At 50.3% G+C, this 24,807-nt stretch overlaps 2 protein-coding genes across 3 annotated transcripts in view; one reads left to right on the top strand and one right to left on the bottom strand.

Moving 5' to 3' along the window:
* The window catches only part of TCF20 (transcription factor 20), a 109,759-nt gene extending 86,277 nt beyond the window's left edge, over positions 1 to 23,482 (bottom strand). The window contains exons 1-2 of one of the 2 annotated variants that reach the window (XM_015861459.2): positions 23,335 to 23,446; positions 14,521 to 14,631 (exon numbers count right to left, since the gene is read on the bottom strand). The gene's annotated coding sequence lies outside the window, so the exon portion shown is untranslated. Of the gene's footprint in view, positions 1 to 14,520; positions 14,632 to 23,334 lie in introns of both variants that reach the window. The other variant, XM_015861464.2, reaches the window with a different exon arrangement.
* Positions 18,656 to 24,807, top strand: part of LOC107313374 (translation initiation factor IF-2-like) — a 9,145-nt gene continuing 2,993 nt past the window's right edge. The window contains exons 1-2 of the mRNA XM_032444986.1: positions 18,656 to 18,661; positions 22,914 to 23,752. Of these exons, the coding sequence (XP_032300877.1) occupies positions 18,656 to 18,661; positions 22,914 to 23,752 (845 nt within the window). The remainder of the gene's footprint in view (positions 18,662 to 22,913; positions 23,753 to 24,807) is intronic.

The following is a 24,807-nucleotide window of genomic DNA, read 5'->3' as shown; positions in this document are numbered from 1 at the left end:
AACGTGGTTGCAGCACAAACTTGGGGGAGGGGATGACAAAGAAGGATTGAAATGTAAGGCTACGTCTGAAACACTGCTCTCCTACAGAAACAAGGCAGGCAGCAGAAAGAACTACAGAATCATTAAGGATGAAAAGACCACTAAGATCAGTTAGTCCAACCAAGAACCCAAAACACATTTGCACTAAACCACATCCCCAGCGCCACAAAGACACCTCTGCTGTGCAGCACCCACATGGACCATCTCCACCTGAAGTGCCAGCCTGCAGGGTCCAATCAACAAAAGCACATGTGCCACTAGCAAGGGACCAGCTGGATGGGCAGAGCTGATGACACAGAGGGCTTCTCTGAGGTCTGTGTGACCTCCCCTCTCCCAAGGCACGAGCTGAAGTCAGCACTTACAAAAGCTGATGGTAGAAAGAGAGGAGGCTGGGGCAGGAGGGAGAGCAGAACGTATTTAACGGTCTGTAAGCAGAATGAGAATAAAAGGATAGCTTCAGATTAGCAACCCACTCTGCTGAATATATACAGGCATGGAACAGTGCTGCTTTTTCACTAGAAACCAGTAAATGAGGTAGAGGGAGAATGCAGGACGGTGCTGTGTTTCTACATTAGGATTTTTAAGTACACTGCAGGATTTCTGTCTCAGAGTACTCATTGAGTTACATCAGACCGTAATGGCCTGTTGATTTTGAGAGATTATGGCAGCGCTGTTGATGCAGAGAGAGGGGAGATGGAAGGCAGGAGAAGATGTGATGCATCAGCCAGTGTGCGCACACATCTCACATGATTACCCACGCTCCTGAGCCAGACACACACCACAGCTGCACAGTGGGACCAGGACCGCATGCAGGACTCTGTTAACTCGATGGTTTTGGTCCATCCCCATTTCGTTCCCTGGGGCAGCAGATGCTACAAACAGCGTTCTGCAGGGCAGCCCCCGGCTGGCGTCCCACAGTGAGATGTAGGAGGTGAGTGCCCTGTGTCAATGAGAGCCCTGCGCTCCCGAGATGCATTCAGCCTCCCTCTGCCAGCCTGACAACTTTGTCTGCTGCATTTCTCTCTCCCTCGTCTATTTCATAGAGAGATGGTATCCTTTCCTTCTCCTTTCTTTGCTCCCGGGCACAAGCAATCAAGAACAAAGGATGAAAGAAAAATGCAGTGGGGGGGAGTAAGGCGGGGGAGGGACATTTGAGAGTTAGGAAGCAATCTTCAGCAGAGAGAAGAGAATTAAAAAAAAAATAAAAAAAAAAATAAGGGAAAAAAAAAAGAGGAGGAAGAAAGGAGATGCAGAGGCTTGGAAAAAAAACACAATATGCAAATGAGGTAGAACAAAAATCAGAGCTGAAAAAAACATATATCAAATCCCACCAAAGCAGCCCACCCCTCTGCAAGCTCCCTGTCTGGCACACACAGGGGGAATAGGAGTGAGGGGCTCCCCCTGGCACTCCATGCACATCAGTTGGCAGCCTGCCCTCTGGGCAAAGGGAAGAGGAAGGGATGTGGCTCCAAAGCCACAGAAATCCCTGTTTTCTCTCTGAGGTAGGGAGCTGTCGGGCAAACAGAAGCAGCCAGGTGCTTCTAACATGATGTTTGTCAAACAATCTGATTTCAAGCTTCAATGGAGTAGTCCCTCAGCAGCTGCTTTAATCCAGCACAGCCCTTCTCCCCAGCACGCTGCCTGCCTTCCCTCAGCCCTCCACACTTCCAGCAGGACGGCCCGCTCTGGGAGCAGAAGGACATCCGGCTGCCAGAGGTTTGCTCTGCAGGTGACAGCACTGCCTATGGTGCAGACCCAGGAGGGGGTGTCAGTGAAGGTGGCCACTCCCTGAGCACTGAAGAGGGAATAGCTCATCTGTCAGCTTGCTCATTAGTGACAGCAGAGCTGGTGCTGTGTGGTGACACCGTAGCACAGTTACCCTTGTACTCATCATCACCTATTTCTTCTCCTTCCTAGGCAATGAGAAAATATCGCTGCGTGCACCTGAGCCAGGAACAGTGTCAGGTGTGAAAGGGAACCATGACGCAGGGGATTCCTAGCTGTCAGACTAGCCCTGGGGCCAACTCACCTGAAATACCACTTCTCAGTACCAGCAGTGCCCTCCTTTCCCCCAGCTTTTCCTTTGTCCTGCCACACTTCATAGAATCACAGAATCACACAATTATAGAATCACAGAATTGTTGGGTTGGAAGAGACCTTAAAGCCCGTGCTGTGGGCAGGGCTGCCATTCCCCAACTCAGGCTGCCCAGGGCCCCATCCAACCTGGCCTTGAACCTCCAGGGATGGGGCACACACAGTTCTCTGGGCAGCTGTGCCAGCGCCTCACTGCCCTCTGAGTAAGAAATTTCTCCCTAACATCTGAAATAAATCTCCTCTCTTTCAGTTTAAAGCCATTCCCCCTTGTTCTATCACTCTTAGGTCATGTAAAAGTTGCTCCCCCCCTCCTGCTTACAAGGCCACAATGAGGTCTTCCCAGAGCCCTCTCTTCTCCATGCAGAACAAGCCCAGCTCCCTCAGCCCATCTGCACAGGACAGGAGCTTCAGCCCTCTGAGCATCTTCATGGCCTCCACTGGACCCATTCCAACAGCTCTATGACTTTCTTGCGCCAGGGGCCCAGACCTGGATGCCGTACTCCAGATGGGGCCTCAGGAGGGCAGAGCAGACACAGACAATCACAGTTTCCAATCCAACTGTTATTGCTTGTCCAATTCTGCCTGTAAGCTCCTGGCATTAGCCATCTCATAGCTATAGGTTGCTTTTCACAAAAGAAAATGTTACCAAAAAATCTTCTATCGTGTCAGAAAAAAATGGATTATTACTTTCACTGAGCATCATTTCACTGAGTAAATGCTAAAAGCCCAGAACCTGGAGTCACAACTGTGCTGCGAGTGCCAGTTAGAAAACAATATCGAGACGCTGCCAAATCATACAGCGCAGCCGTCTGCACACCACCAGGGCACAGGAAGGCAAAGGCAAAGCCTTGCAATGGGTCTGCACAGGTCAGCAGGGATTGAGGCACACACAGCGTGGGAAGCTGAGCTCCCAGCAAGGACTGGGTCTGCATCCCCATCAATGAGAGCCACCGCCACGACTGACACTAATTGGCTCTGCGGCTGTCGCGTGGCAGAGGTGACAAGGACCACCTGTGTGCAGACAAGAGGCCTCCCATCTCGGCTCCCTCGGGTCACACTGAGGCGCCCAGTGGGAGCGGTGTGTGTGCGACCGTATCACCACCACGGCGGGGATGCTGCATCCATGAATAAAGAGCATCGCTATCGGGAGCTGTCGAGCCTGCGTCACTCACTGCAAGAAGCAGGGGGGGGAGGGGGGGGGGGGAGACAACCACCAGCTTAAACCAGATTTTACTGGTAGGAGCACCACCACAATCCGGGCTCTCAGGGACTTGACAAGGGAACCTGAAACGCTGCCGTTCAACTCAAAGAAACAACAATTAGCACATGTGTGTGTCGGTGCATGCGTGTGTTTGCATGAGCCTGCAGTACAAACACATACATTAAACAGAAGGAGGAAGAAAGAGATCGGTGTCTGAAGCTCAAAGCAGCAGCTACGTGCAAAAATCCGTGTGCAAGCGATAATAAAGCACAAAGAAGAATTACTTTCTTCTCTCTGGCTGGGGGCAGGGAATTAAGCACACCCACCCTCAAGCAACACCTGGGAAGAATTATGCTGCTTGTGAGAAATGCACTTTTCTGGTTCTGAGAAAAAATTGGACATAATGCAAGTACCACGAACGCAATTACTGGCACTTGTTTAGCAAGGCAGGGCACTGCGCTGCCACTGGGCTCACTCCTCGCTGCTCCCAATTAGCATGGCGAGTGCTCCAGCCACACACATGGGCTCGCAGGTCAGGGATTGGTGCGGCGCAGCAGCAACCAGCTACCTGCTCGCCAATGGAATGCTCCGGCTGCCTTCATTTTACATCCTCCCATCCCTATCACGCTCTTTTCCTCCGCTCCTCCGGGGTCTCTGGAGGCAGCGATAAAAACCACAAACTCCCCCTCTCCCTCTCAGCTGGTCTCATTCACGGCTCATGGCAGACCCGCTTTCCTCCGGGGACTCACTAATGAAGACGGCCAACGTTAATCTCTTTCCCCCTCCCTGACGGGTCGATTTATAGTTCCACGGAGAGTCCTGGATTGCAGCCAGAGGGCTTGACACATTTTTCTTGTTCCAAGATGGAAGGGGGGAGAGAGCGGCTTGCGCGCACACACACACACACACACACACACAGAAGACACACGCATCGACAATTTGGATGGAGCTGGAGATGCCACTGGGATGCCTGTTTACCTGTTTCGAAACGGCATCCAAGAGGGACATGAACCAACTGCACTCTTGTGTCTGTGCATACACCCCAAACAGCTCCGTGTTTCCATAGCACCTCTTGCAGCCCAGGGACCCCAAATTGCAGGGATCCCTCCCTCAGCACTGGGATGAAATAAAGCATCAGTTGTGTGCCAGCAGCATTACCTGTGGGTCTTTAGGGGAGGAAGCAACTGAGAACTTCCCCAGGATAAGCTGCAGGGGGAGGAGAAGGGGAGATTTTAGATGGGCAGAAAGCAATGAACTGGAATGTGGCCAGGACACTAAGGACATTGTCCCCTAACCTCGTGAAAAGCTCAAGGGCACCTTTAACAACCAATGGATCTAGGTCTCGGCTTTACATCCCATCCATACGTTGTTCCAGCACAGCGATACTGCACTGGCCAGGTCCCCAAGACGCACACCCACTGGGCACCCCCTGCCCCTCCACCACACCACTGGTCCCAGAGCCCCATTTCCACAGCTGAGAAGGGAGCCGTAGAGGAGGACCGACACAGCTCCCCTGCCTGCCACACACCTGGCTCACTGGTGATGACACAACAGCCCTGCTAACAGGGGCAAGCAGTGAGCTGCCACCAGAGCTGCCTCCATTCCTTCATGAGCCATACATTACCTCTGCTCCTCCACCTCTTGGGAACCGAGTGGTGGATTTAAAAGGGGCACAGCCGAGCCATTTAGGGCCATTATTTCACACTAGAAGGAATGGCCTTTACAAAGCCCAACAGAAGCACGATCTCATTCCGTCTTTAAGTAATCCTGAAGGTTTCAACTGCTGAGCTGTAAACCCCAATGCAAAAAAGCACAGACAAATAGATCAGATCAGATATGAGACTGCCCAGACACAAGAGTTCCACTTGCCAGGCTGACTGCAGAGCAAAAATAGAAATGTGCACTGCACATAATTACAGTATTTTACATTTCTACTGCACTTTCCATCCAGCAAGTTCCCAAAGTGCACACACATGTGCATGCATGTGCATACAGAGAGGCAGGACACCAGGAAAATTCACTTCCTTGTGAAAGAGACCAAGAAATCACAGTGCAGTAATAACAGCTTGCACTGAACCAAAGCCATCATTAGCGCAGACACACACACACACTCGTAGAAAATCATTACAATGTGAAATGAGACCAAGCCACAGCAATCTGTACATCAGCAGCTATAGCCCTTCTGCTGCTGCTCAGAGTTTTATCCAAAACAGAAGATTAGAAACAGGTTTTATCAACTCTTGCCCTCTGCTTCCCCACAAAGCCTGAGCTACCAGCACCCCTTTGATCCTGCAGGGCAGGGGCAGCTGTGCAGCCCACAGTCCCCAGCCTTCCTCTCTACCATTGCGTGCTTTGCAGCCCAGACACACTCCCCAGCCCCACCACATGGACAGCAGAGCACTGGAATGGGCGCAGCAGGGCTGGTGCCCTGACCAGCGAGCTGCTCTTCCCCTGACAAAGAGCTGAATGAAGTCAGGTACAAAGACCTGCTCTCCATGTATATGCCACCCAAGATGCTCTCAGCATGGATGAAAAGAAAAAGGCCAGGAAAAAGAAAGACTGCTGGTAGGCAAACAGGAGCAGAGATGTGACACTGGCAGAAACTTCCAACTTCAGTAGAAGCAGGAGAGAAAAGAGTAGGCTCCAGCTCGAGCTCCATCCTGGGGTGCTGGGTCATTCCCTTCTCTCTCCCACGTCTGTGACAAGTCAGTTTTGTCTTCTGCACGTTGAATATTTCATATCCATTTTAAAGTCCAACCAGAGCACACAGGCATTTTGATGCTGACTGGTGGCCAAGCATGCAAAGAACAGGGGAAGGAAGTCAAAGGGGAGACAGGGAAGAAGGCTGCTCTGAAGGCAACACAAAAAAGAACCCATGGAGCAGGAAAAGGGAAGGAAAAGTCTGAGGTTATAAAAATCTCTCAGGCCAGCTAGAGATGGCCAGGATTATTTGTACTGTGTATGTATTAGGTGTAAAACAGGAATTTCACCAGCAACGCAACATAATGAAGTACAGTACACAACTACCTGACCCGGAAAGAGCTCGTTTACCAGTGGCTGGAGCTCAGTAAATGACCAGCATAGAGATGGCACCTCTCTCAGAAGAGGTTGGAGGGGAAGAAAGGGATTTTGTCAAGGATGCCGTGGCAACACCCTCATCTGTACTTAGGGAAACAGTTATGGGATTGTGCATGTCCAGAGAGGACTCCAGGTTTTAATAAGGTCACATCTGAAAGAGCCCCACATAATAAGCTGCATGGAAGTCAATTTATCGATCACAGCACACAGGGCTAAGTTAGGCCTGCCAGGATTCAAAGTTGTGGTTGCAGGGCACGTAGGTAATTCATACCTGATGCTCGAGGCCATCCCCTCTGGCTACAAATGGGAAACCAAGGTGATTTCTTAAATTTCATTTAGTTTTATAGTTGAACGTATAATTCAGGAATGCAAGGAAGTGCCTGCTTAAAATCTGATCTTTACTTTGACAATGTCACCTTAACAGCAAAGATCTTCCTACAGTTTTGTGTGCTCATTTTCCCATGTAATAAAACCAAGCAGAGCAGTCATGAGACTCTCCTTCCCAGTAGTAACATGTCCACCTTATTACCCTAAGTGCAGCACCAGTGAGATACTATGGGGTCTTTTGAAACCCTCACCAATGATTCTCTTCTTTGAAACCACATCAACCCTGCTCTAGTAAACAACTGGAAATCAAGAAAAATGCATTGCAGAGCCCAGCATCTGCAAAACTATGAAAAAACAGGGTTGTGCCAATGTATCTTAGCAGAGGGGCTGTTACAGTGTCAGGAGATTGCTGGAGATGACCTTAAAGTAATCTTTAAAAATAGGTAAAGTGAACATCTGACTCGGTGTGTTTGTTTGTTTTGGTTTGAGGAACATCTGGCTATTTCCTTTACCTCTTCCGCCTTCCCCACCTGAGGATCCAAGCTTTTCTAGGCTGAAAAACATTGACAAACAGAGGACCAAGAAAATGACATCCTCCTAAATAGTGAGAAACTGAAAGATGCTCAAAGGAAATGGGATTTTATTTAGCCCATGTCAAATCCTGGCTGGTCTTCATTCATTCTTACTAGCATCGACACTAAGACTTCTATTTATTCAGTTGTTTCGATCTCAAGATAGCCAGTAGACTCAAAACCCTCTTACCTACAATTAAAGTATTAAAAGCTCACAGAAACATTTGTTATACCTCAGCAGCAGTTCTCTAAGTAAGCCAAAAGAAGGAAAAAAAAAACCACTGAGCACACACTACTCTCCATTGAAGACTTAGATTTATCAGGTTTGATGACAGTATCATTTCTTAAATCCATCATGGCAGGGTTGGGAGGGGGGAGATAAATTGGTACAAGCCCAGTATAAAACAAACTCTCTTTGGGTCATCTTTAAAACCAATCTGGATACAATACTAGAAAGTATGCTTAAGGAGACAAACAAAAGCCTCCCAATTGTTTTATAATCATACTATCAGTCCAAGAGGCCTAAGTAAAACTAATCCGATGCGGCCGTATGAGCTGCCTGTTATTGTTGGCTACTCGAGGAAAGCAGGGTTTCAGCAATCCAGATTTACAGGACGGGGAGCCTGGTGGGTCTCTGGTTTGGTTTTGTGCCAATTCACAATCACTCATGCTCTTGGATAAGTCATGATGCCGTCAGCAGCTTCAACTCAGCTGGAAAACCACATTATGAAAGCAGGGGACACTCAGCAAAAGTGAGGGCCTGCCTGCAAGGGGCACACAGGAAGGCCACACTGTAGTACTTTAAGCAGGTGGGGAAGACAGCACTGAAAGCCTGTGTGAACAGACTGACACAAACACATCCCCAGCCACTAATGTGGTTTTCACCAAAGCAGCCGAAGGTTCATTTAAATTTAAATAAGGGTATGCTCAGATGAGCAAAACAATCCGGTCAGTGTGGCTAACAAGTTGCTGCCCCCCCAAAGCCCGATACTGCCGACTCACCATATGTGATTCCAGTCCTCTGCAAGGACTGCAAGGGAACCGCCGGTATCCTCAGAGAAATCCCCCACAAACTGTTTTTGTGCTGCTTACAATCAGAGGGGACAGTCTGGCTCAGAGTCAGCAATCTGGCACGTTGGCAGGGGCCGGCTACAAAGGATGTCCCTGTAGAGCTCCCAGTCTAGCACCATCCCCTGGCACCAAAATCAAATAGGAAGTCAAACTTTCAATTTAAAAACTAAATAAAGGCAGAAATGTAGCTCCAACCCCACTGGGATGCTGCCTCAGAAGCAAGAAGAGAAGCTGCCCCCCAGAAGGGGCAATGCATCGACAGTGAGATTACAGTGGGGTGGTTTCCACCACACCCCACAGGCCCTTGAAGGAAACAAGAACCCAGGCAAGATCTGGGGAGGAGCTGGGGAGAAGATATTGGGGATAAACCTTCTCTCTCTGCCTCTCCCCCAGCAGATCTCATCTATTCCATCAGGATTTTGGTGACATTTCCCCTCAGCCCCCCACTGTCACCTCCCCGGGCTGCGCGCAGCCAAGGGTGCAGAGAACACCACACGCTCTGTTTCCTTTGCAGGCTGGACAAATAAGTCTTCAGCTAGCCGCATGCAAGCCATTAAAAATATATTAACATACCCAGCAGGGGCTGTCACTTTTTCTTTTCTTCCCCCCTCCCCTTTTCTTATATGCAGAGAAGGGAGAAATCTTGCCACAATAACAAGAGGTTTTCATCAAGTCTCATTACCTCGAGCACAGCCGCGCACCACAGCCCCCACAGAGAACAGCCCTCGGCTCCTGCTGTCATTAAAGGAGCGAAGATCTTAAACAAAAATTAAACCCGGGGCAGCGTGGAGCTGGGAGCGCACGGATGGGTGAAGCAGGCAGGGATGGGATGGGATGAACGTGTCCTATGGAGCTGGTCAGGGACACGTGGGGTTTCATGCTGGCACCCGGGGTCATCCTGCATTTCCCAGCGGGGCAGCTGATATGGTTCAGGGATAAGTGAGGCGATTCCACGCTTGGGAGGCTGCCCAACAGGCATGGCCTCACACACCCTGACACACATGTGCTCCAGCCAGCCCCAGGCCTTTACACGGCTAACTGGAAAGAGGTAACCAAATGGGATGTAAAAATAAAGTCTGGTGACAGCATGGCCGTGTTTTACAAGCTTCTAGGTGAGACTTAAGTACGCTTCCCACTTGGGAATGGGGAAAGTGAGAACGGTATCCCTTAAGAATGGAGCAGAAAAAAGGCTGAGCTGCGCAGAAGTGATGGTAAGGCACTGATGGAAGGTGGACAAAGACCTCTGAGGAGTAAGGAGGATGAGGACCAAAGGAGTGGGGACTGTCCACAGACACCACAGAACTAACTCCTGGCAGAGCACTGAGGAGCAGAAGGCAGCCATAAAGACGATACAGCTCATGAACAGAACATGAACAAGGTGACCAAAAGACAGGACGGTGACATCCAGGGTCCAGCCCGGTGGCAGAGGAGGGCACTAAGGAGGTGTAAAAGAAGCTATTCCAGATCTCTGGTACTCATAACTGCTGCAGCTGTGAACGCTTTAACAGGTCATCATCTGCACAGTTCATGTACCCTCCAGCTCTGGAGTAATTACATCCATTCTGTAAAAGACATACACATCACATAATGAGGTCTACTGATATCACAAAGACAGATAGGAGAGTAAGCAAAATGTCTGACGGTACTAGGAACAGAGCAGAAAATAGCCCTGATTTCACAGTGATGTGATATAAATCAGATATATTCGCCTCTCCTTTATTCATCCTATCTTGGCAAGGGCAGATGAGGGACTGAGGGAGTTCAGGAAGTGGCAACAAAGAAAGACAAAAGGCTTGGAAGGCAGCAAGTGGACCCTACACGTGGGAAACAACATCTGTGTGCTAACAGCAATGTAATTAGGTCAGGGGATAGCTGTGTTGTAACAGATTCCTTGGACTTGGCTCCATCCGAGGTAGACATGCACATGAATGCTGCATCAGCTTCTACTTGCTGGCTTGCCAGCAGCCTGGATTCTAGACAGCCTGCTCCAAGTGACTAGCATGCCTCTCATCGTGACCCAGGCCCTTGATGTGGGCTCCCAGCCCCGTGCCTGCCTCCAGGAGCAGCGCTTGGGCTGTGGGGCTGGAGCCAAGGCACCGCTGCCTGCTGGCAAAGCAATGCATGCGGGAGGAGACAGCGGGAAGGCTGCAGGCAGCGCACGTGGGAACAGCACTCAAAGTGGTGCAGGATCAGGTAATCTCAGGGACCAGGGTCGTACTTGTGAAACTGGCATGGCCTGGTATATATGGAGGTGATCTTAATTTACAGCAGAGAGCATGTCTCTTAATAGCAGAGTTGCTATCAAATAAGCTTCTGACACAGTGGGCTGGCATTAATGCTTTCGCATCTTGGCATTGACTTCATGTTTAATGACCTCCTTCTCACCTTCCATTTTTCATATTTTTAAAAACAGGGAGAAAGATCCGCTTGGTTCTGAACTGCACAGTTCTACAGGAATATGTATTTTGGCCCATTTAGGGTGAGCAGACACCTTTCTTCTTTGTCTTTTGTTAACGGGGCAGGGAAAGAGGCATTAAGAACCTCCCTGAGTTCAAAACGAATGTCTCCGCTTGTAACACGCTTCCCTCCTGCTCCCAACACACTGGTTGCAGAAGCTGCCCACGGCTGACACTACTCGTGGAGCTCCATATGGTTCTGCTCCCATTGATTTTTCCTCAGCCTGACACACTTTGGCACTGCTCAGGTTTTCCAGGTCCTCGGGGAAGAGGAGAGATTCCAGCAATTCCAGCTTCTCCTTTCTTTGTTTTGACAAAGCTCCCGCTGTGCCGTCTATGGCAAACAAACTGTTATGGTGAAGCACAAGGCACATGGACAGCAGCAAATGCCCGAGCCCAACTAACATGCTTTAGCAAAGTCATTTAATTTAAGGTTAGAAAGGCTTCAAAATGGAGTGTCATTTTAAAGCGCCACTAAGTTGACAACGGTTTGTACAATTATCACAAACCACTCACAGAAAGGCTCAGTACACCCTGGGAGTACCATGTACTCACCATAACTCAGCGAGTGATTTTTGCAGCTCCCTTCTCCGCTCAGTCATGAAGGATATAGATCATTACAGCCTCCAGCTATGGAGCTCTAGCTCACAGAGTAGCAGCTCACACTTTTAGCTCTGGAGATCCCCAGTTCAATCTGCTGCATGTCAACCAAGAGGGCAGCTGTCATATAATTACAGCCACAAATTTGCATGCGAAAAAGTAGGGAGAGCGAACAGAGATCTTATTATAGAATTCTGGTTGCAACCTGCTGAACAGCTCCCTATTTAAAGTAACTTCTTGTAAAGAGGAAGAGAGAGAGAAAAAAAGAAGAAGAAGAAAAAAAAAAAGAAGAGTCTTCCATTCAGCTTCCCAATCCTCTGTTTTGCAGAAGAAATCAGAGCTGCTTTGCAGGAAGTCCTTTGTTACAAACGCATGTGTATATTTAATGAAGTGCACGCATGTAGGATCAGGAGCAAGGCTCCAGCCCCTGCTCAGCTGGAAAAAGAAAAACAATTCCTACTGCTGCAACCAAGCAATCTCAAGTCCAAGATGGCACCTTGGTTGCTTTCTGAGCTATAATCATTCAGCAGCAGCACAGCCAATTGAATCTGGGATTTGCATATTATAATTTAGGTTCAAGAAATCTTAATTTAGTTACATCTTTTCTTCCCCCCCCCCCCTTCAAACTGCACATACGAGCTTTGAGGAAGACTTAACAATACAGAGAATCTGGGAGGATTTGTGCCTTGAGCTACAAAGGTACAAATCACGGCAAAAAGAAAATCAAATCTCAAATGAAAAGATACTTTAATGAATGCAACACAAAACAATTAGACCAAGTTTCTTCTTATCCATTAATCTTTCTGCAGATCCTTCTGCACACATGCAGCAATTTTTGAGCCAACGCTTTTTCCAAGCCAAGATGTTCAAAAACAGAATTTGAAACAATGTAATCCACTTTTAAAGAAACATTCGTTTCCCCCAAAACAATTATTCTCGAAATCAGCCTTTCAGCAGCCAAGCTGTCAGGCTGCAAATACAGCTCAAATTCTTTGCAGAACATTCTCTACTAGAAAGTCCTGTCCATCCACCCATTCATCCATCCATCAGTCCATCCATCCACGCATCGCCAACAGCAGGAAAACCACATCCCCCACATTCCCCATTCTCTGCACTGAAGCATCCCAGATCACCAGCAGCAGACCAGAGCGAGAGCTCTTCCTTCTTGCCAAGGACTTACCCGCTCGCTACACACCGCTCCAGGTGGGCTGCTATGACTCAAGCTGCTCGGTACATGCACACATACCTGCTGAAACATGCCAACTAGTTCACGCTCACTGCGCCTTCAAAGCTCCCCAAAACACAGCGCGGTGCTTCCAACGGGACGTGAAGGAGAAGCTCCCTGTGGACCACTGAGCTTTTACAGAAAGCAAAAGCTTGCAACGCCAAGCTCCAGAATTCAGCACAAGCACAGGCACACCAACACTTTGTATGTAAACCAGTCGAGTCCTCCAGTGACATCCCTCCATCAGCCTTATTTCTGAAGACCTGTTTTCACTGAATTCAGAGCCCCTGCTCCTTACCTCAAGGAAGAACACCTTGGCAGCACACAAACCTTCCAACCATCTCCCTCCCTCTTTTTGAAAACAGGCTAAAGGGTTAGAATCAAGGCCACAAAGCTCAATTCTGAAGAAAACTGCTCGCAGCACATAAGTAAAACGTGGCTGGGCCCATTGCCCAGGAGGGACCCACAGAGAGCTCGCCCCTCCCTCACCTACTGCAGGCAGGCAGAGCTCACCATCATCTGAACCACCCTTGCTGCAGAGTCCAATGTAAGCAGTACAGCTGTGCACAGAGATCACTGAAACGAGACACCGCCAGGCTATTTTCTGGTATTATTTCTGTAAATTTAGCACTGCTAAAAGGTTCCAGATAGACGCTCTCTGGAGACTGAAAGCCGTTGCCTACCCGGAGAAGATATGCAGAGTGAATCGCAGCAAAGCGTAGCTGTGCTTTTCTCATCTCTCCCAGCCTGCCGAGGCTGTAATGACTGACAACGGTCCAAAATGAGGGACACACATAAATTATTAATACTGCACTAGTAGTCGTGCTGTTGCTGTGACAGTCTAAAGACTTGAGAGAGGCAGGCCCTGCAGGGGAATATTACTTCACTTCAAAATCATTCATTCAGGAAGCTCACATACTGAGGAGGAAAGAATCACTCTGCAGCAAGCTCCATCGAAACCCTCAGTTTTAAGACCCTTCCTTTCCAAGGCAAAAAGCAATTTCAATGAGAACGGGAAAGCAACGTGAAGCATCGGTAACTCTGGATTTCAAGCAAGCGCCACAGGAGCTGCATTTTTCCAGATGAGAGCCCTCACGCGTGTCTCCTCCCCGACCCGGGCAGCCCACCCCGCTTCTGAGAGCTGGAGCCGTGTTTTGTCTCTGCAGCCGCTCTGCTGAGCCAGCCGAGCCCGCACCAGCCAGGATAATGGGCACTAGCACATGGCTGGCAGCCAAAGAGCCACTTCGGGCAGCAACCTGCAATGGGAAGAGTGTGAGGCTCCAGCTCTGCGTTCTCCCAGACCTTTTATCTCCTTCCAGGTTCCGTGCTATACCTGCAGCAGCCAGAAACCTGTGAAGCAATGTAGATATAAAAAGAGGCAGCTTCCTACTGATCATTTTTCCTTCTCTCCCCTCTTGCAAGTTTGGTCCATTTCACATCGATTTCCAGAACTGAGATAAATGAACGGAACTTTGGCATTTCAAAAAACAAGTTCAACAAATTTTGTCTTTCTTAGCAATCAAGAATAGATTCACTTCTCATTTAAAACAGAAAAAATCCCTCCCCGAATACTTGAAATAGTTACTGAAACGTTTTCTTTGCCAAAACCCCACAAAGACTCGAGCTTATTAATAACATTTTGAATATAACAAGCACAACAGAGCTCCACACCAAAAAGAGAAGAAAGCAGGCAATTCCTCAAACAATACAGTAAACCATTTTGAAAGCCAGTATTTTCTAGTACAAATTCTTGCATTAACCAAAAAAAAAAAAAAAAAAAAAATCAAAAAAAAAACAACAGGAAGGTTTTTCAGTAACTCTACACACTGATGGGGGGAAAGAAAAATCAGACCCTACCCCCAGCTGGATGGCATTCCTCTCTTTGGGTGCAATGTGGTAGCATCTGACTGACGCATCTGATCCATTCCCAAACTCCAGGCGATGTTTTAATCATCAATGGGCAGAATCCTATTAATTTTCAGGGAAAAAAAAAAAATAGAAAAACAGAGTAGAATATGGAGACAGGACGCAGAGCACCTGGTATCTGTCTAGCAGATCCAGCTGATTTAGCTAGGCCCATAATCAAAAGAAATTAAAGAATAAGTTGGTGGCACAAAGTGCCATCTACCAGTGAAAGCCCCTTCCACCCCTCCGCCCTCCCTCTGCCACCTTAGCCCAACCCCATCTCCAAGTACATCGGTCCCACAGCAAAGGAAAGGAAAGAGGCATAGGAGAGGGAAGAAATAGAATGGGGTGAGCAGGGACAGCACATTGAGCCCACCAGCACACCCCAAGGGTGCAGACAGGCCCATGCTGAGCAGGAAAGAGGAGATCCAGCATGCAAGGGGAGACAGCAGCAGAGCAGCTGGGGCTCTCCCAAGCCGTCAAGCCCTTGAAGGTCAGGACACAGAGCCTGCACAGAGCAGGGACAGCAAGAGGACGACATGCTCAGCCCCACCAGGGGCCATGTGGCTGCAGCCCAGAGCTCCACCAGGATCCCCACAACACGTGGCTTCACACCCAACCCGACTGCGCCTGTAACCAACCCCACGGGCTGGTCAGCAGGGCTTGAACCCTGGGATTCAGCAGGCACCAGCCTCTACCTCACACACTAAATAATTAAACTCTGTGGGAGCAGCAGCAGCCTCGTAAAACTCTCACACAGCCCGAGCCAGCCATTAATGGGGGTCAAAGATGAAGGCTTTTTTTTTTTTTTTAAGTGCGCTTTGATGCATGGGGAGAGCAGTGAGAGGAGATGTTCATTACCCTCTGTGGTACCCACAGCATTTTTCCTGACTATCAACACCTCCTCCTCCCACCCGCACCATGTGCTGCTGGCAGCCACCCATCCATGCAGCCGGAGGCCATCGGAAAGTGCATCTGGCCACCTGCAGGCAGCAAGGGGCCGGCAGAAATAGCAAGGGCTCTTTGGCCTCTGCACCCCTTCCTGCCAGCCCTTGGGCCAGGGCAGCCATGGGAGCACTCAACAGGGCACACATCGCAGGGCTGTGCTGTCACAGAATCAGAGAATCATCAAATACCTTGACTTGGGAGGGACTCACAGGGATCCTCAAGTGCAAAACAGTAGTCAGCAACCAAAGGGGCAGTGAGAAAGCGTGACAGAAACCTCAGCTGAACAGCAAGTGCCTTCAATTACAAGGAACAACTCCATCACATGGTTGGACCCACCACCCCATGCGCTGGGTCGTGGTATGCTGCATGCGCACACTGCTGTTATCTGTTTGCAATCACGTTTCAGTCAGTCTTTCTGCTTAATGCACGAAGAGCAGAGCTAATCAGATTCACTCCTTCTTTCTGCTTAATGCCATCAGTTCCCAAGGATGCTCTGTGCTGCTTCAACTGATGCTCAGCTAACACTATCCAGGAGCAGGCAGTGCAAAAGAAGATGAGGCTAACTATTAATCTTAGCCCTGCTTTCCAGTCATTGTGTCTGAAAATTCCTTCTGCAGTCAAAGTTTTGCAAACTAGAATCAGGAAATTCCTATTTTCCCCCTCTCCACTCCCTTCTCCAAGCTGCTCCTGCAGCCATATCTGGGCAATTAATTAGCGCGCAGACCTATCCGGCTTTCCTCTCACCCTCAGGGAGAGCTTTTTTAGGTATTTCCTGGCTGGGAACCTCCACAGAAGGATGTCTTCTGCTGGCACCGTAATACCCGTTCTTTGCTAATCTATCGGAAGTGACCCTCACGTGCTCTCCTCCCCCTGTTCTCCCAGTGCTGTGTGATTACTGCAGCCCGGCGTATGAACTCTAACACACCCTCAACACTTCCAGCCTGAGGACACAGAGGCTCCAAACAGGGCCCTGATCCTTCCCTGCATCCCTCTGCCCATCTGCAAGGCAGATGGGACACTGCTGGAGACAGCTGCAACGCCGTCACCTGCCGGTACCAGAGCGACTGCCACAGCTGTGCAGAGGGCCCCAGGCCCCAGTAACACCCAAGACCATGAGCCAGGATGAGCAGCACAGGAGATGAAGCCAGCAGCAGCTTCCGCACATATATGTGACCCCCACCTGACACCCGTGGCATCAGGCAGAGCAGCAGCAGCTCCCAGGAGGACTCTGGCCACGCAGCTCCTTTTCCAACACCTGCCCCAGGCCTGCAAACAAGTGCGAGGGATGGAGGAAAACCATACCTCTCTATGAGATTACTTACAGCTTTTTCTGTACTGCCCCCCTCTTATAAACACAGGGTGATTCTTTCGTCTTTAATAGTGCAGCTGGCTTATAAGCGTGTAAGATTTATAAAAACACATCCTTGAAAACAAAGCCACTTTGTGCTCAGCATATCCAGTGGCACCATTATTTAATATCAATACACCAGTTCTTTCCTTTATGCACTCCACTACCGGAACACAAATCCACTCTAACAGCCACCCGGTGTATAATCTTACCCTGTAAAGCAACGTAGCCCCACAGTAATCCCTCTTTTCCCATAATGTCTTCAAATACCGACAAGAAGAATTTAGGCTTAAATGTTTAACACAAAGAAAAAAGTAAAAGCAGAAGGATACACATCCCTAACAACCCTCAAATTGGAGCAAACTCCCCCACCTCTCCCTACTGTTATTTGAAAACAGCTGCACAAACATCTCCAATTTGTGCCGCACCAATCGCCACCTGCCCTTCCCACCAGGTATGGCTGCTCGGTCGGTCCATGCACACAAAGGCTCCCCACACCCTGTTGCTTTTGGCAAACAACCCCCTGGTGACATCATCTTCACCCCCGTGCTTTATAAAACTCAGTAGGCAGCGCAGGATCTGCACCAGTAGCTGTAAAGCAATCACTGAGGGCCAGGAGACATCTCCATCTCATCTCCTAAATGCGCACTCTGACCCACACCGTGCCCCTGCTAAGTGCACACGTGGCCGTGCATCTCATCAGGCTGCACGTGCCTCTTCCCTGCCACCAGCAAGGGATGGCACAGAGACACGGGTCTACAAAAGCAGAGTGAGGCTGAGTGGCCGTTCGTGCCATTCAGTGGAAGCAAGGTCCCTTGGTTGTTTGCCAAGGAGTCTGGTCTGCTGCCCTACCTCTGCATCTTGGCTGCATGCTGTGCTGTGCTGCTGCTCCCACCAAAGGGGGACCCAGGTATCATCCTGCTCTCGTCCTTCACCACAAACCTTGAGGACCCCCCGGTCTCACCAGCACCAAACTCAGCCACACATGCCACCATCCCCATATGTGGTGATGCCCACAGCTGTCCTTGCCTGAGGCAGAGATACGGCTACTGCTCTATAAGCCGTTTATCATCTATAGGCTCAAGTAATTAGCAAGTACCCTAACAGCAACAGGCTGTCTTCCTGACGAGGTGGTGAAACTCAACCTCTTCCCTTTCCCTTTTGAAAGTACAGCTTGGAAATGGGATCAGCATCTGGAAGCACACATGAGCTGATCCTGGGGAAAGAATGAGAGGAGAGAGGGGAAGGGAGGGAGCTGAGACTGAAGGCTGAGGGCGAGGTTTCACATTACAGCTGAAGGAGACTAATAGTTCACTGCTGCCAAAAAAGGGGGGCCCCATTTCCACCTTTCCTTCATTCCCCACCTTTCACTTCTGGCAACATAAACCTCACCCCTCCCGCGCAGCAGCACTGGTACTAGCCTGAACCTGGTGAGCAGGTTCAGTTCTCCATCCCAGGAGGAAACTATTCATGTTATTTTTGCTGTGCTTTTTTATTTATTTATTTTTAAACACATGTATTTTTTTTACCAAGTCCATTTTCCAAAAGCTGCACATGTTGAACTCGCGCACACCGGAGCAGCACAAGGGCACAGCTCAACCTCCCCTTCTGGACAGAGCCAGCAGCCAGACTGCAACAAAACCCACCTTCAGCTACATGACAGTGTGGTGCCAGCACAAAAGATGAGGCTAAGCCAGAAAGCCTGCAATAGATGTGTTTACTAAGAAGCACAAAACTAAGTTTTACCTGTCACTAAGGTCTACCCACCTGCACTCAGGAGACAAGGCAGCCATGAAGGTAAAGACACACACTCAAACCGAGCAGACCCATACCAGGCAAAAACACGAGCAGTGCTGCAGGATTTCCAATAATAATTGTTCCTCTTTTTAAATTGGACTCCTATCATCCAACAAGATGGCTGCCTTCATCACTACGCTCAGAAATGTCTGTTTCCATTACAGATTTAACAATTAGTTTCAGGGTGCTGCTGGTAAAGAATTTTTCTTCCCCCCTCAGCTCTACATCAGATGAACAAATAATGCGGTTCTCTTCGATTTTAAAATAAATAAATAAATTCAAAAATCAAGCCCATTTTACTTCACTGTCTTTCTTCCCTTCCACCTCCTCAGCTCAATTACTAAAAGCAATTTACAGACAATAAATGCAACTTCACAGCTGCTTGTATGAAACGTTCCCTTTATTTTATAGATGAGGATACAGTCTATACAGAAATTAATACCACAGAGGTCTGCTTCAAAGCTGGCTAAGGAAGAGGAACAGATACACTATTAAGGAATACAGATCGTGCCTGCACACCACTAAAACCAGTAATAAAGGGTTAAGGAAGCCACCAGTGGGACGTAAATTTGGTGAATGTATCTGCTTAAATACAGCACCAAACAAAAGCCCACTCTGGGGTGTTGCTTTTTTGTTTTATTTGTTTTTATTAGCTTCGTGCGTGATCACCAGGAATGAAGAATCTGCAGCTGAAAACCACACACATCATTTTGTTAATGGAGATCTGCCAGCCAGGAGAGCGTCCAACACTTTATCGCAGCCTCCCGGGCTTTGGCAGGGCCAAGAGGAGCAAAAACCTGAGCCTGACGTTAAAATAACCGCCTGCAAAAAAGCACAGGGAGCAGCACCGCTAAAGAGAAGGAAAATAAAATATGCAGGCGCTCTTCTGATGCTAACTGCTCCTCCAGGTTTAATAAAAACACACAGCCAACTTTTCTTCCTCCGCGCGTTCCTGCAGCTCAGAAGCACTGTACAGCCCAATGTGCCCAGCTCTCCCCGAGCCACTCACCACAGCAGAACCACCCTATAAGAACCAGGAAGGTGGTGCTGGAGACAAAGCAGTGCTCATTTTGGCACTGTCTTATCGCATAGGCTGTTTACCACCAAACCTAGCACCTCTGGGTCAGTAAACCCGCACACTCCTGGACTCCACCCTGCAAGTCCTCTCCTGGCACCTTCCCTGCGTTGGCCAGCAGCTTCGTTTCCTTATCCCTGACCAACACGGACTGGTTTTTGTATAGCCACAGCCGCTGGAAAACTAATTCAGGATTAAACTCAATTCTAGCCTGCATACAAATACCAGGCACACTTAACCCAAGAGGGCACTGGGGCTTCTCTACTGTGACCAGCTTGAAAACCCAAGCTGTATCACATGTGCATCGAAGAACAGACAGGCATCAAGAAGGATCAGAAAACAGCAACAGAAACAAAGCCAACGTGAAGGATTTGGACTTGCTCTCTCTCTCACACTGGGTTTGCTGGTAAACACCACACCATTTCCAGCAGGGCTGCCATTTTCTGCCTCTTCACTGCAGGAAGTCCAGCTGTGTGCACCCCTTCCACACAGCCCTGCCACCACAGCCCAGCGCTACCTCACAAAATGGCTCCTGGGATGCAGCCACCGCAGGGGGCCCAACACACGGAGCCCACGGCCCACATGTACCTTCTATGCAAGGCCTGGGGTGCCCATGTTTCCACAGCGTGGCCTGCGATGTCCCTGCAGCTGCAGGACAGCAGGAGGGGACCGGCAGCCTTTTGGGTGCTTGGAACTGGCACCCAGTGCTGCCACCAAGGCCCTGGAGTCCAAGCCTTTCCATTCATGCCCTGGAATCCAGGCTCCCCACTCCAGGCCCCATATACAGGTTTCTCTGCCCAGGCCTTCAGGTCCAGGTTCCCACATCCAGGCCTCCCATCCCCTCAACCTCTAGCCAGGCCGTGGCACCATTCCCTCTCCCAAACCGTTCCAAAAGGAAGAAACTGCAGAAGGCATGAGCAGCTCAGGCTGAGAATATCCTTTCTGAGGCTGGCGGAGGCTGAGCCACCGATATTTTTCTAATACAAGGAACATATAAGATGCCTAGAATTTGATAGCTGCTTTTTAATTAAATTGAAATAAGTAAATCACAACCCGTTGCCATGGAGAACGAACAGACACAGCCTCTTGACTCCAGGGCAGGATCAAGCAGGAGAGGCAGACAAGGCTGTGAAATTAAAAACACCTATTTTAAAGCAAATGGTCTTGATAATTAGCAAAAAAAAAAAAATGCGGCATAGGGAAATAATATAACCATATGGCAGGAAGCGGTTTTCAAGGTGAACTACAAAGCTTCTTTAAATAAATGAATAAATTGCAGGAGCTGCCGGGTCACTTCCAGAACCATATCCACAGGATTAAGCATCATTTTAAAAATATATAGAAAAAAATAGTAATTAGCCCTTCTTTTCATTTTTCTGCCTATAGCCTACATCTGTGTTTGTTCTTATTTTCAGAGACTTGTTTCAAGTGATTTATGTTTGCACCTATTTGCAGCTACTAGCGAGCCATCAAACTCACACATTTTCAAAAGCCTCGCAGATCACCCTGGAGCGAGAACCAAGTTTATGGGATATAAAACCTTTTATCTCTTGCTCGGTGTCATTACACAATCCTGGCCAAGTCATCCGACACTAATAATCACTCTGAAGCCGCGCATCCCCACTGTGACTGCCCCAAAGTGACTTAGCAGACCAGGCACATCACACATTAGAGTCCGTACTGCCCCTCTGCAGCAGCAGAGCTTAGAGGGATGGGGAAGGCGGGCTGGGCTGGTGCCAGGAGCCTCCCATGCTCCCTTTCCCTGTAGTGTGTGCAGCCCACAGGGCAGACAGCCCGCTCCATGACTCCCTGCTCCCACGCTCACATGCTTCCAGCAGCACAGAGGGGTTGGGTGGCTTGTGCTGCTCCTTAGCATCTCTGCAGAGAAGGTATTCGTTACATGGCTGCTGCCCCTACCCTTCCAAAGCACTGCTGCTCTGCTCAGACCTGAAAGGGGCACAGCCAGAGGCTCTCTCGCTACCATTCTGAGCCCAGTCAGAGCAAACCTGAGCAAGACTTCCCAGCAGGGCAACAGAAAATACAACCAAAGCACACCGAGTCCGTAAGAGCCTAAAAATACTTGAAATAAATTCTACCTGATGACTCGGATTCAAAAATATGCCATGCGTTGTTTTTTTGTCCCAAGGGAATGGACAGACACACTAATCTTCACTTCAAACCTCCTCCCTGCTCCAGGGGAGAAACCAACCTTTCCTCCTCATTTTGAGGACACAAGTTGTCAGCCTGTCATTAGTCTTCCACAGCCACTAACGACCCACACCAAGCACGCTGCCAGATCCCAGTTCCAGGCCCTCACGGCACAGCTGGTTACATTAAGAGCAGTCATACTTTCAGCACTAATCAGCAGAAACCAAGCTGGCTATTGACAAATCCTCTTCTGTTCCCCACCATGGCTGTGAACGGAAGGAATTAGGAAAAGGTGCTGCAGATAAAGAACGGCTGGAGGAGAAAGGAGCAATTAAAATGAGCACTGTCTGCTCTCTGCTTTGCCCCAAGTTTGGAACACTTGCTGCTCTAACCGCTCAGTAAGATCCACAGCTTTCATTATAAACAAACTCAAAGCCCATCTGCATGAAGATGCGCACAAACTACCTGCCAACATGGCCCACCCTGACACACACCATCATGGGCCCCAGTGCAGCTCTGGACAGACCCTGAGGCACACACAGAGCACGTCCTGCCCTGCCTCATTCCTCCTCACCCCTCAACTTCGCTTATTCTGAATCCAGGTTCACAGCAGCACATCCAGCCCAGCACCTTCCCCTGGAAGGAGCTGCAGTTCCTTGCCTGTTCCCACAAGCCAAGATAAGTGCCCGAGGGAGCCGCCAGCCCACAGGCACTCCTAGTCGGACGCAGCCAGGCCTGGAGGCGTTCAATCCCTGCTGGGCGGCCACTTGGCAAGCGCAGACGATGCTGGTGATGCCTAGGAGCACGTTATTTCAGCATCGTGGCGGCGAAGGTCACGGGCCAAGAAGAAAATTGAAGAAGGAAAAGAAGAAACCGTGCAAAGTGCTGCTCCCTTCGCAGCACTGCCCCATGCTATGCACACACAAGGGGCTGTGGGCCCACCGGGCTCCTCCTGCCCCGATCTCCGGCCTCTGACTGTGCCATGCAGACGGTAGATTTGGGATGTTAAGCTGCCGACACCGGCTATAGCCACGCCACCATCCCAGCGTCCAGCCCTCCAACTTCAGCGTCACCCCCGTGTCACCCGCTGTCATAACTCCGAGCCACACTCCTGCTGAACGGGGAGCGGCACTTCGGACCCGGACGGAGCTCCGCCAAAAACCAGCATCACCCCAACGCTCTGCCCCAGAGGTCACGGCGGGATGGGAAGCGACACACGCAGCTCGCTCAGAGCAGACCGCGCGGGGCAGCTCGGGGCAGCCGGCCCCGACCAGGCGCTGTGTGACCGCGGACACCCTCGCAGCGTCCACCCCATCGGCTCCCGACGTCCCGCCGCAGCCCCGCAGCGGTCGGGGCCGCTCGGCGCAACCCCCCACGAAGCGGCAGAGCGCAGAAAGTCCCCTCCGGCGGGTGCAGGGGAGGGGGATCCCGCCGCCCACCGGCCGCTCACCTGGCGGGGCCGCCGCTCACGGTGCCATCGCGGCGCGGGGCTCCCGGTTCTTTGTTGCGCGGCGGGGAGCGGGCGAGATCCGGTCACGTCATGTGACCCGCCGGGGGGGGGGTCAGCTGTGGTGGAGGTGCTTCTGTTTTCCCTTTGATTTGTTGTTTTTGTTTCGGTTTGTTTGTTTGGGTTTTCGCCTCCCTCCCCTCGCTCCCTTCCGCCCCCCGCCCAGGCCAGGCCCCGCCGCCGGGCGCGGGTGTCAGGCCCGACTGCTGCCGGCGGAGCGGCGCTGGAGGAGGAGGAGCCGCGCGCCGGAGCGCTCCTCGGCGGGGCGCGGGGGCGGGATCCGGCGGCGCTCGGCGCTGCCCACGGCACGGCCCGCCCCGGGGCTGCCCACGGCACGGCACGGCACGGCGGTGTGCGGCTGGTGGGCTTGAGAGTCAGCGGGAGCGGGGGCTGATCGGCTCTGTGTGCTGGTGAGGCTGCACCTCCTGTGCTCAGCTCAGCTGTGCTCAGTTCTGGGCCCCTCACTGCCAGAAAGACATGGAGGCCATGGAGCGTGTCCAGAGAAGGGCAGCGGAGCTGTGAGGGGTCTGGAGCACAAGTGCGATGGGGAGCGGCTGAGGGAAATGGGGTTGGTCAGGCTGGAGAGGAGGAGGCTCAGGGGAGACCTCATCACTCTCTATAATGACCTGAAGGGAGGTTGTAGTGAGGTGGAGGTCGGCCTCTGCTCCCAGATAACAGTGATAGGATGAGAGGGAATGGCCTCAAGTTGCACCATGGGAGGTTCAGGTTGGATATGAGGAAGAATTTCTTCTCCAAAGGAGCGGTGCTGCAGTGGCACAGGCTGCCCAGGGAGGTGGTGCAGTCACCATCCCTGGAGGTGTTCCAGAGCCATGTGGGTGTGGCACTGAGGACATGGTCAGTGAGCATGGTGGGGGTGGGCTGGCCATTGGGCTCAATGATTGTTACAGTCTTTTCCACCCTTAATAATTGTGTGATTCAGTGATTCTGAGAAGCAGCCTCCCACTGCTCCTGAGATTGCTCCTACACCAACATTGGCTTTAGTGGCACCACAAGTGGCACAAAAACATAACACCCATGAACCAGCAACCTTCAGGGCCTAAAACTACCTCTGCAAGGCTAATGTGTGCCCAGCAACCACCCAAAGCACACTGAGGAGCTTGGCTGGCCCTGTTGGCACTGCTGTGCCCACCTGAGGGGCTGGTTCCTGCCCTGCAAAGCTGCAGGTACAGCAGCAGCACACAGGCATGTCCATTGCAATACAGATGCAGTGTCAACAAGAGCAATTTTAGACAATTGCTTTTCAAGGGCTCAGGTTCATTTGGTGTTTGTCTAGTGTGGCCAGCATTACAAAGGACTGGCAAAGCCTCTGACCACATCAGCTTTCTGGCAATTTATTTTTTCTGCTCTTTAGTTTAGAGTCGCTAACGCAGTATTCCCCCTCCCTTGATCATGTGC

Source organism: Coturnix japonica, chromosome 1 (assembly GCF_001577835.2).
Source record: "Coturnix japonica isolate 7356 chromosome 1, Coturnix japonica 2.1, whole genome shotgun sequence".
In the NCBI taxonomy this organism is placed as follows: Eukaryota; Metazoa; Chordata; class Aves; order Galliformes; family Phasianidae; genus Coturnix; species Coturnix japonica.
Note: the sequence above shows the minus strand (reverse complement) of the source record. Positions and strands in the feature narration are given on the sequence as shown.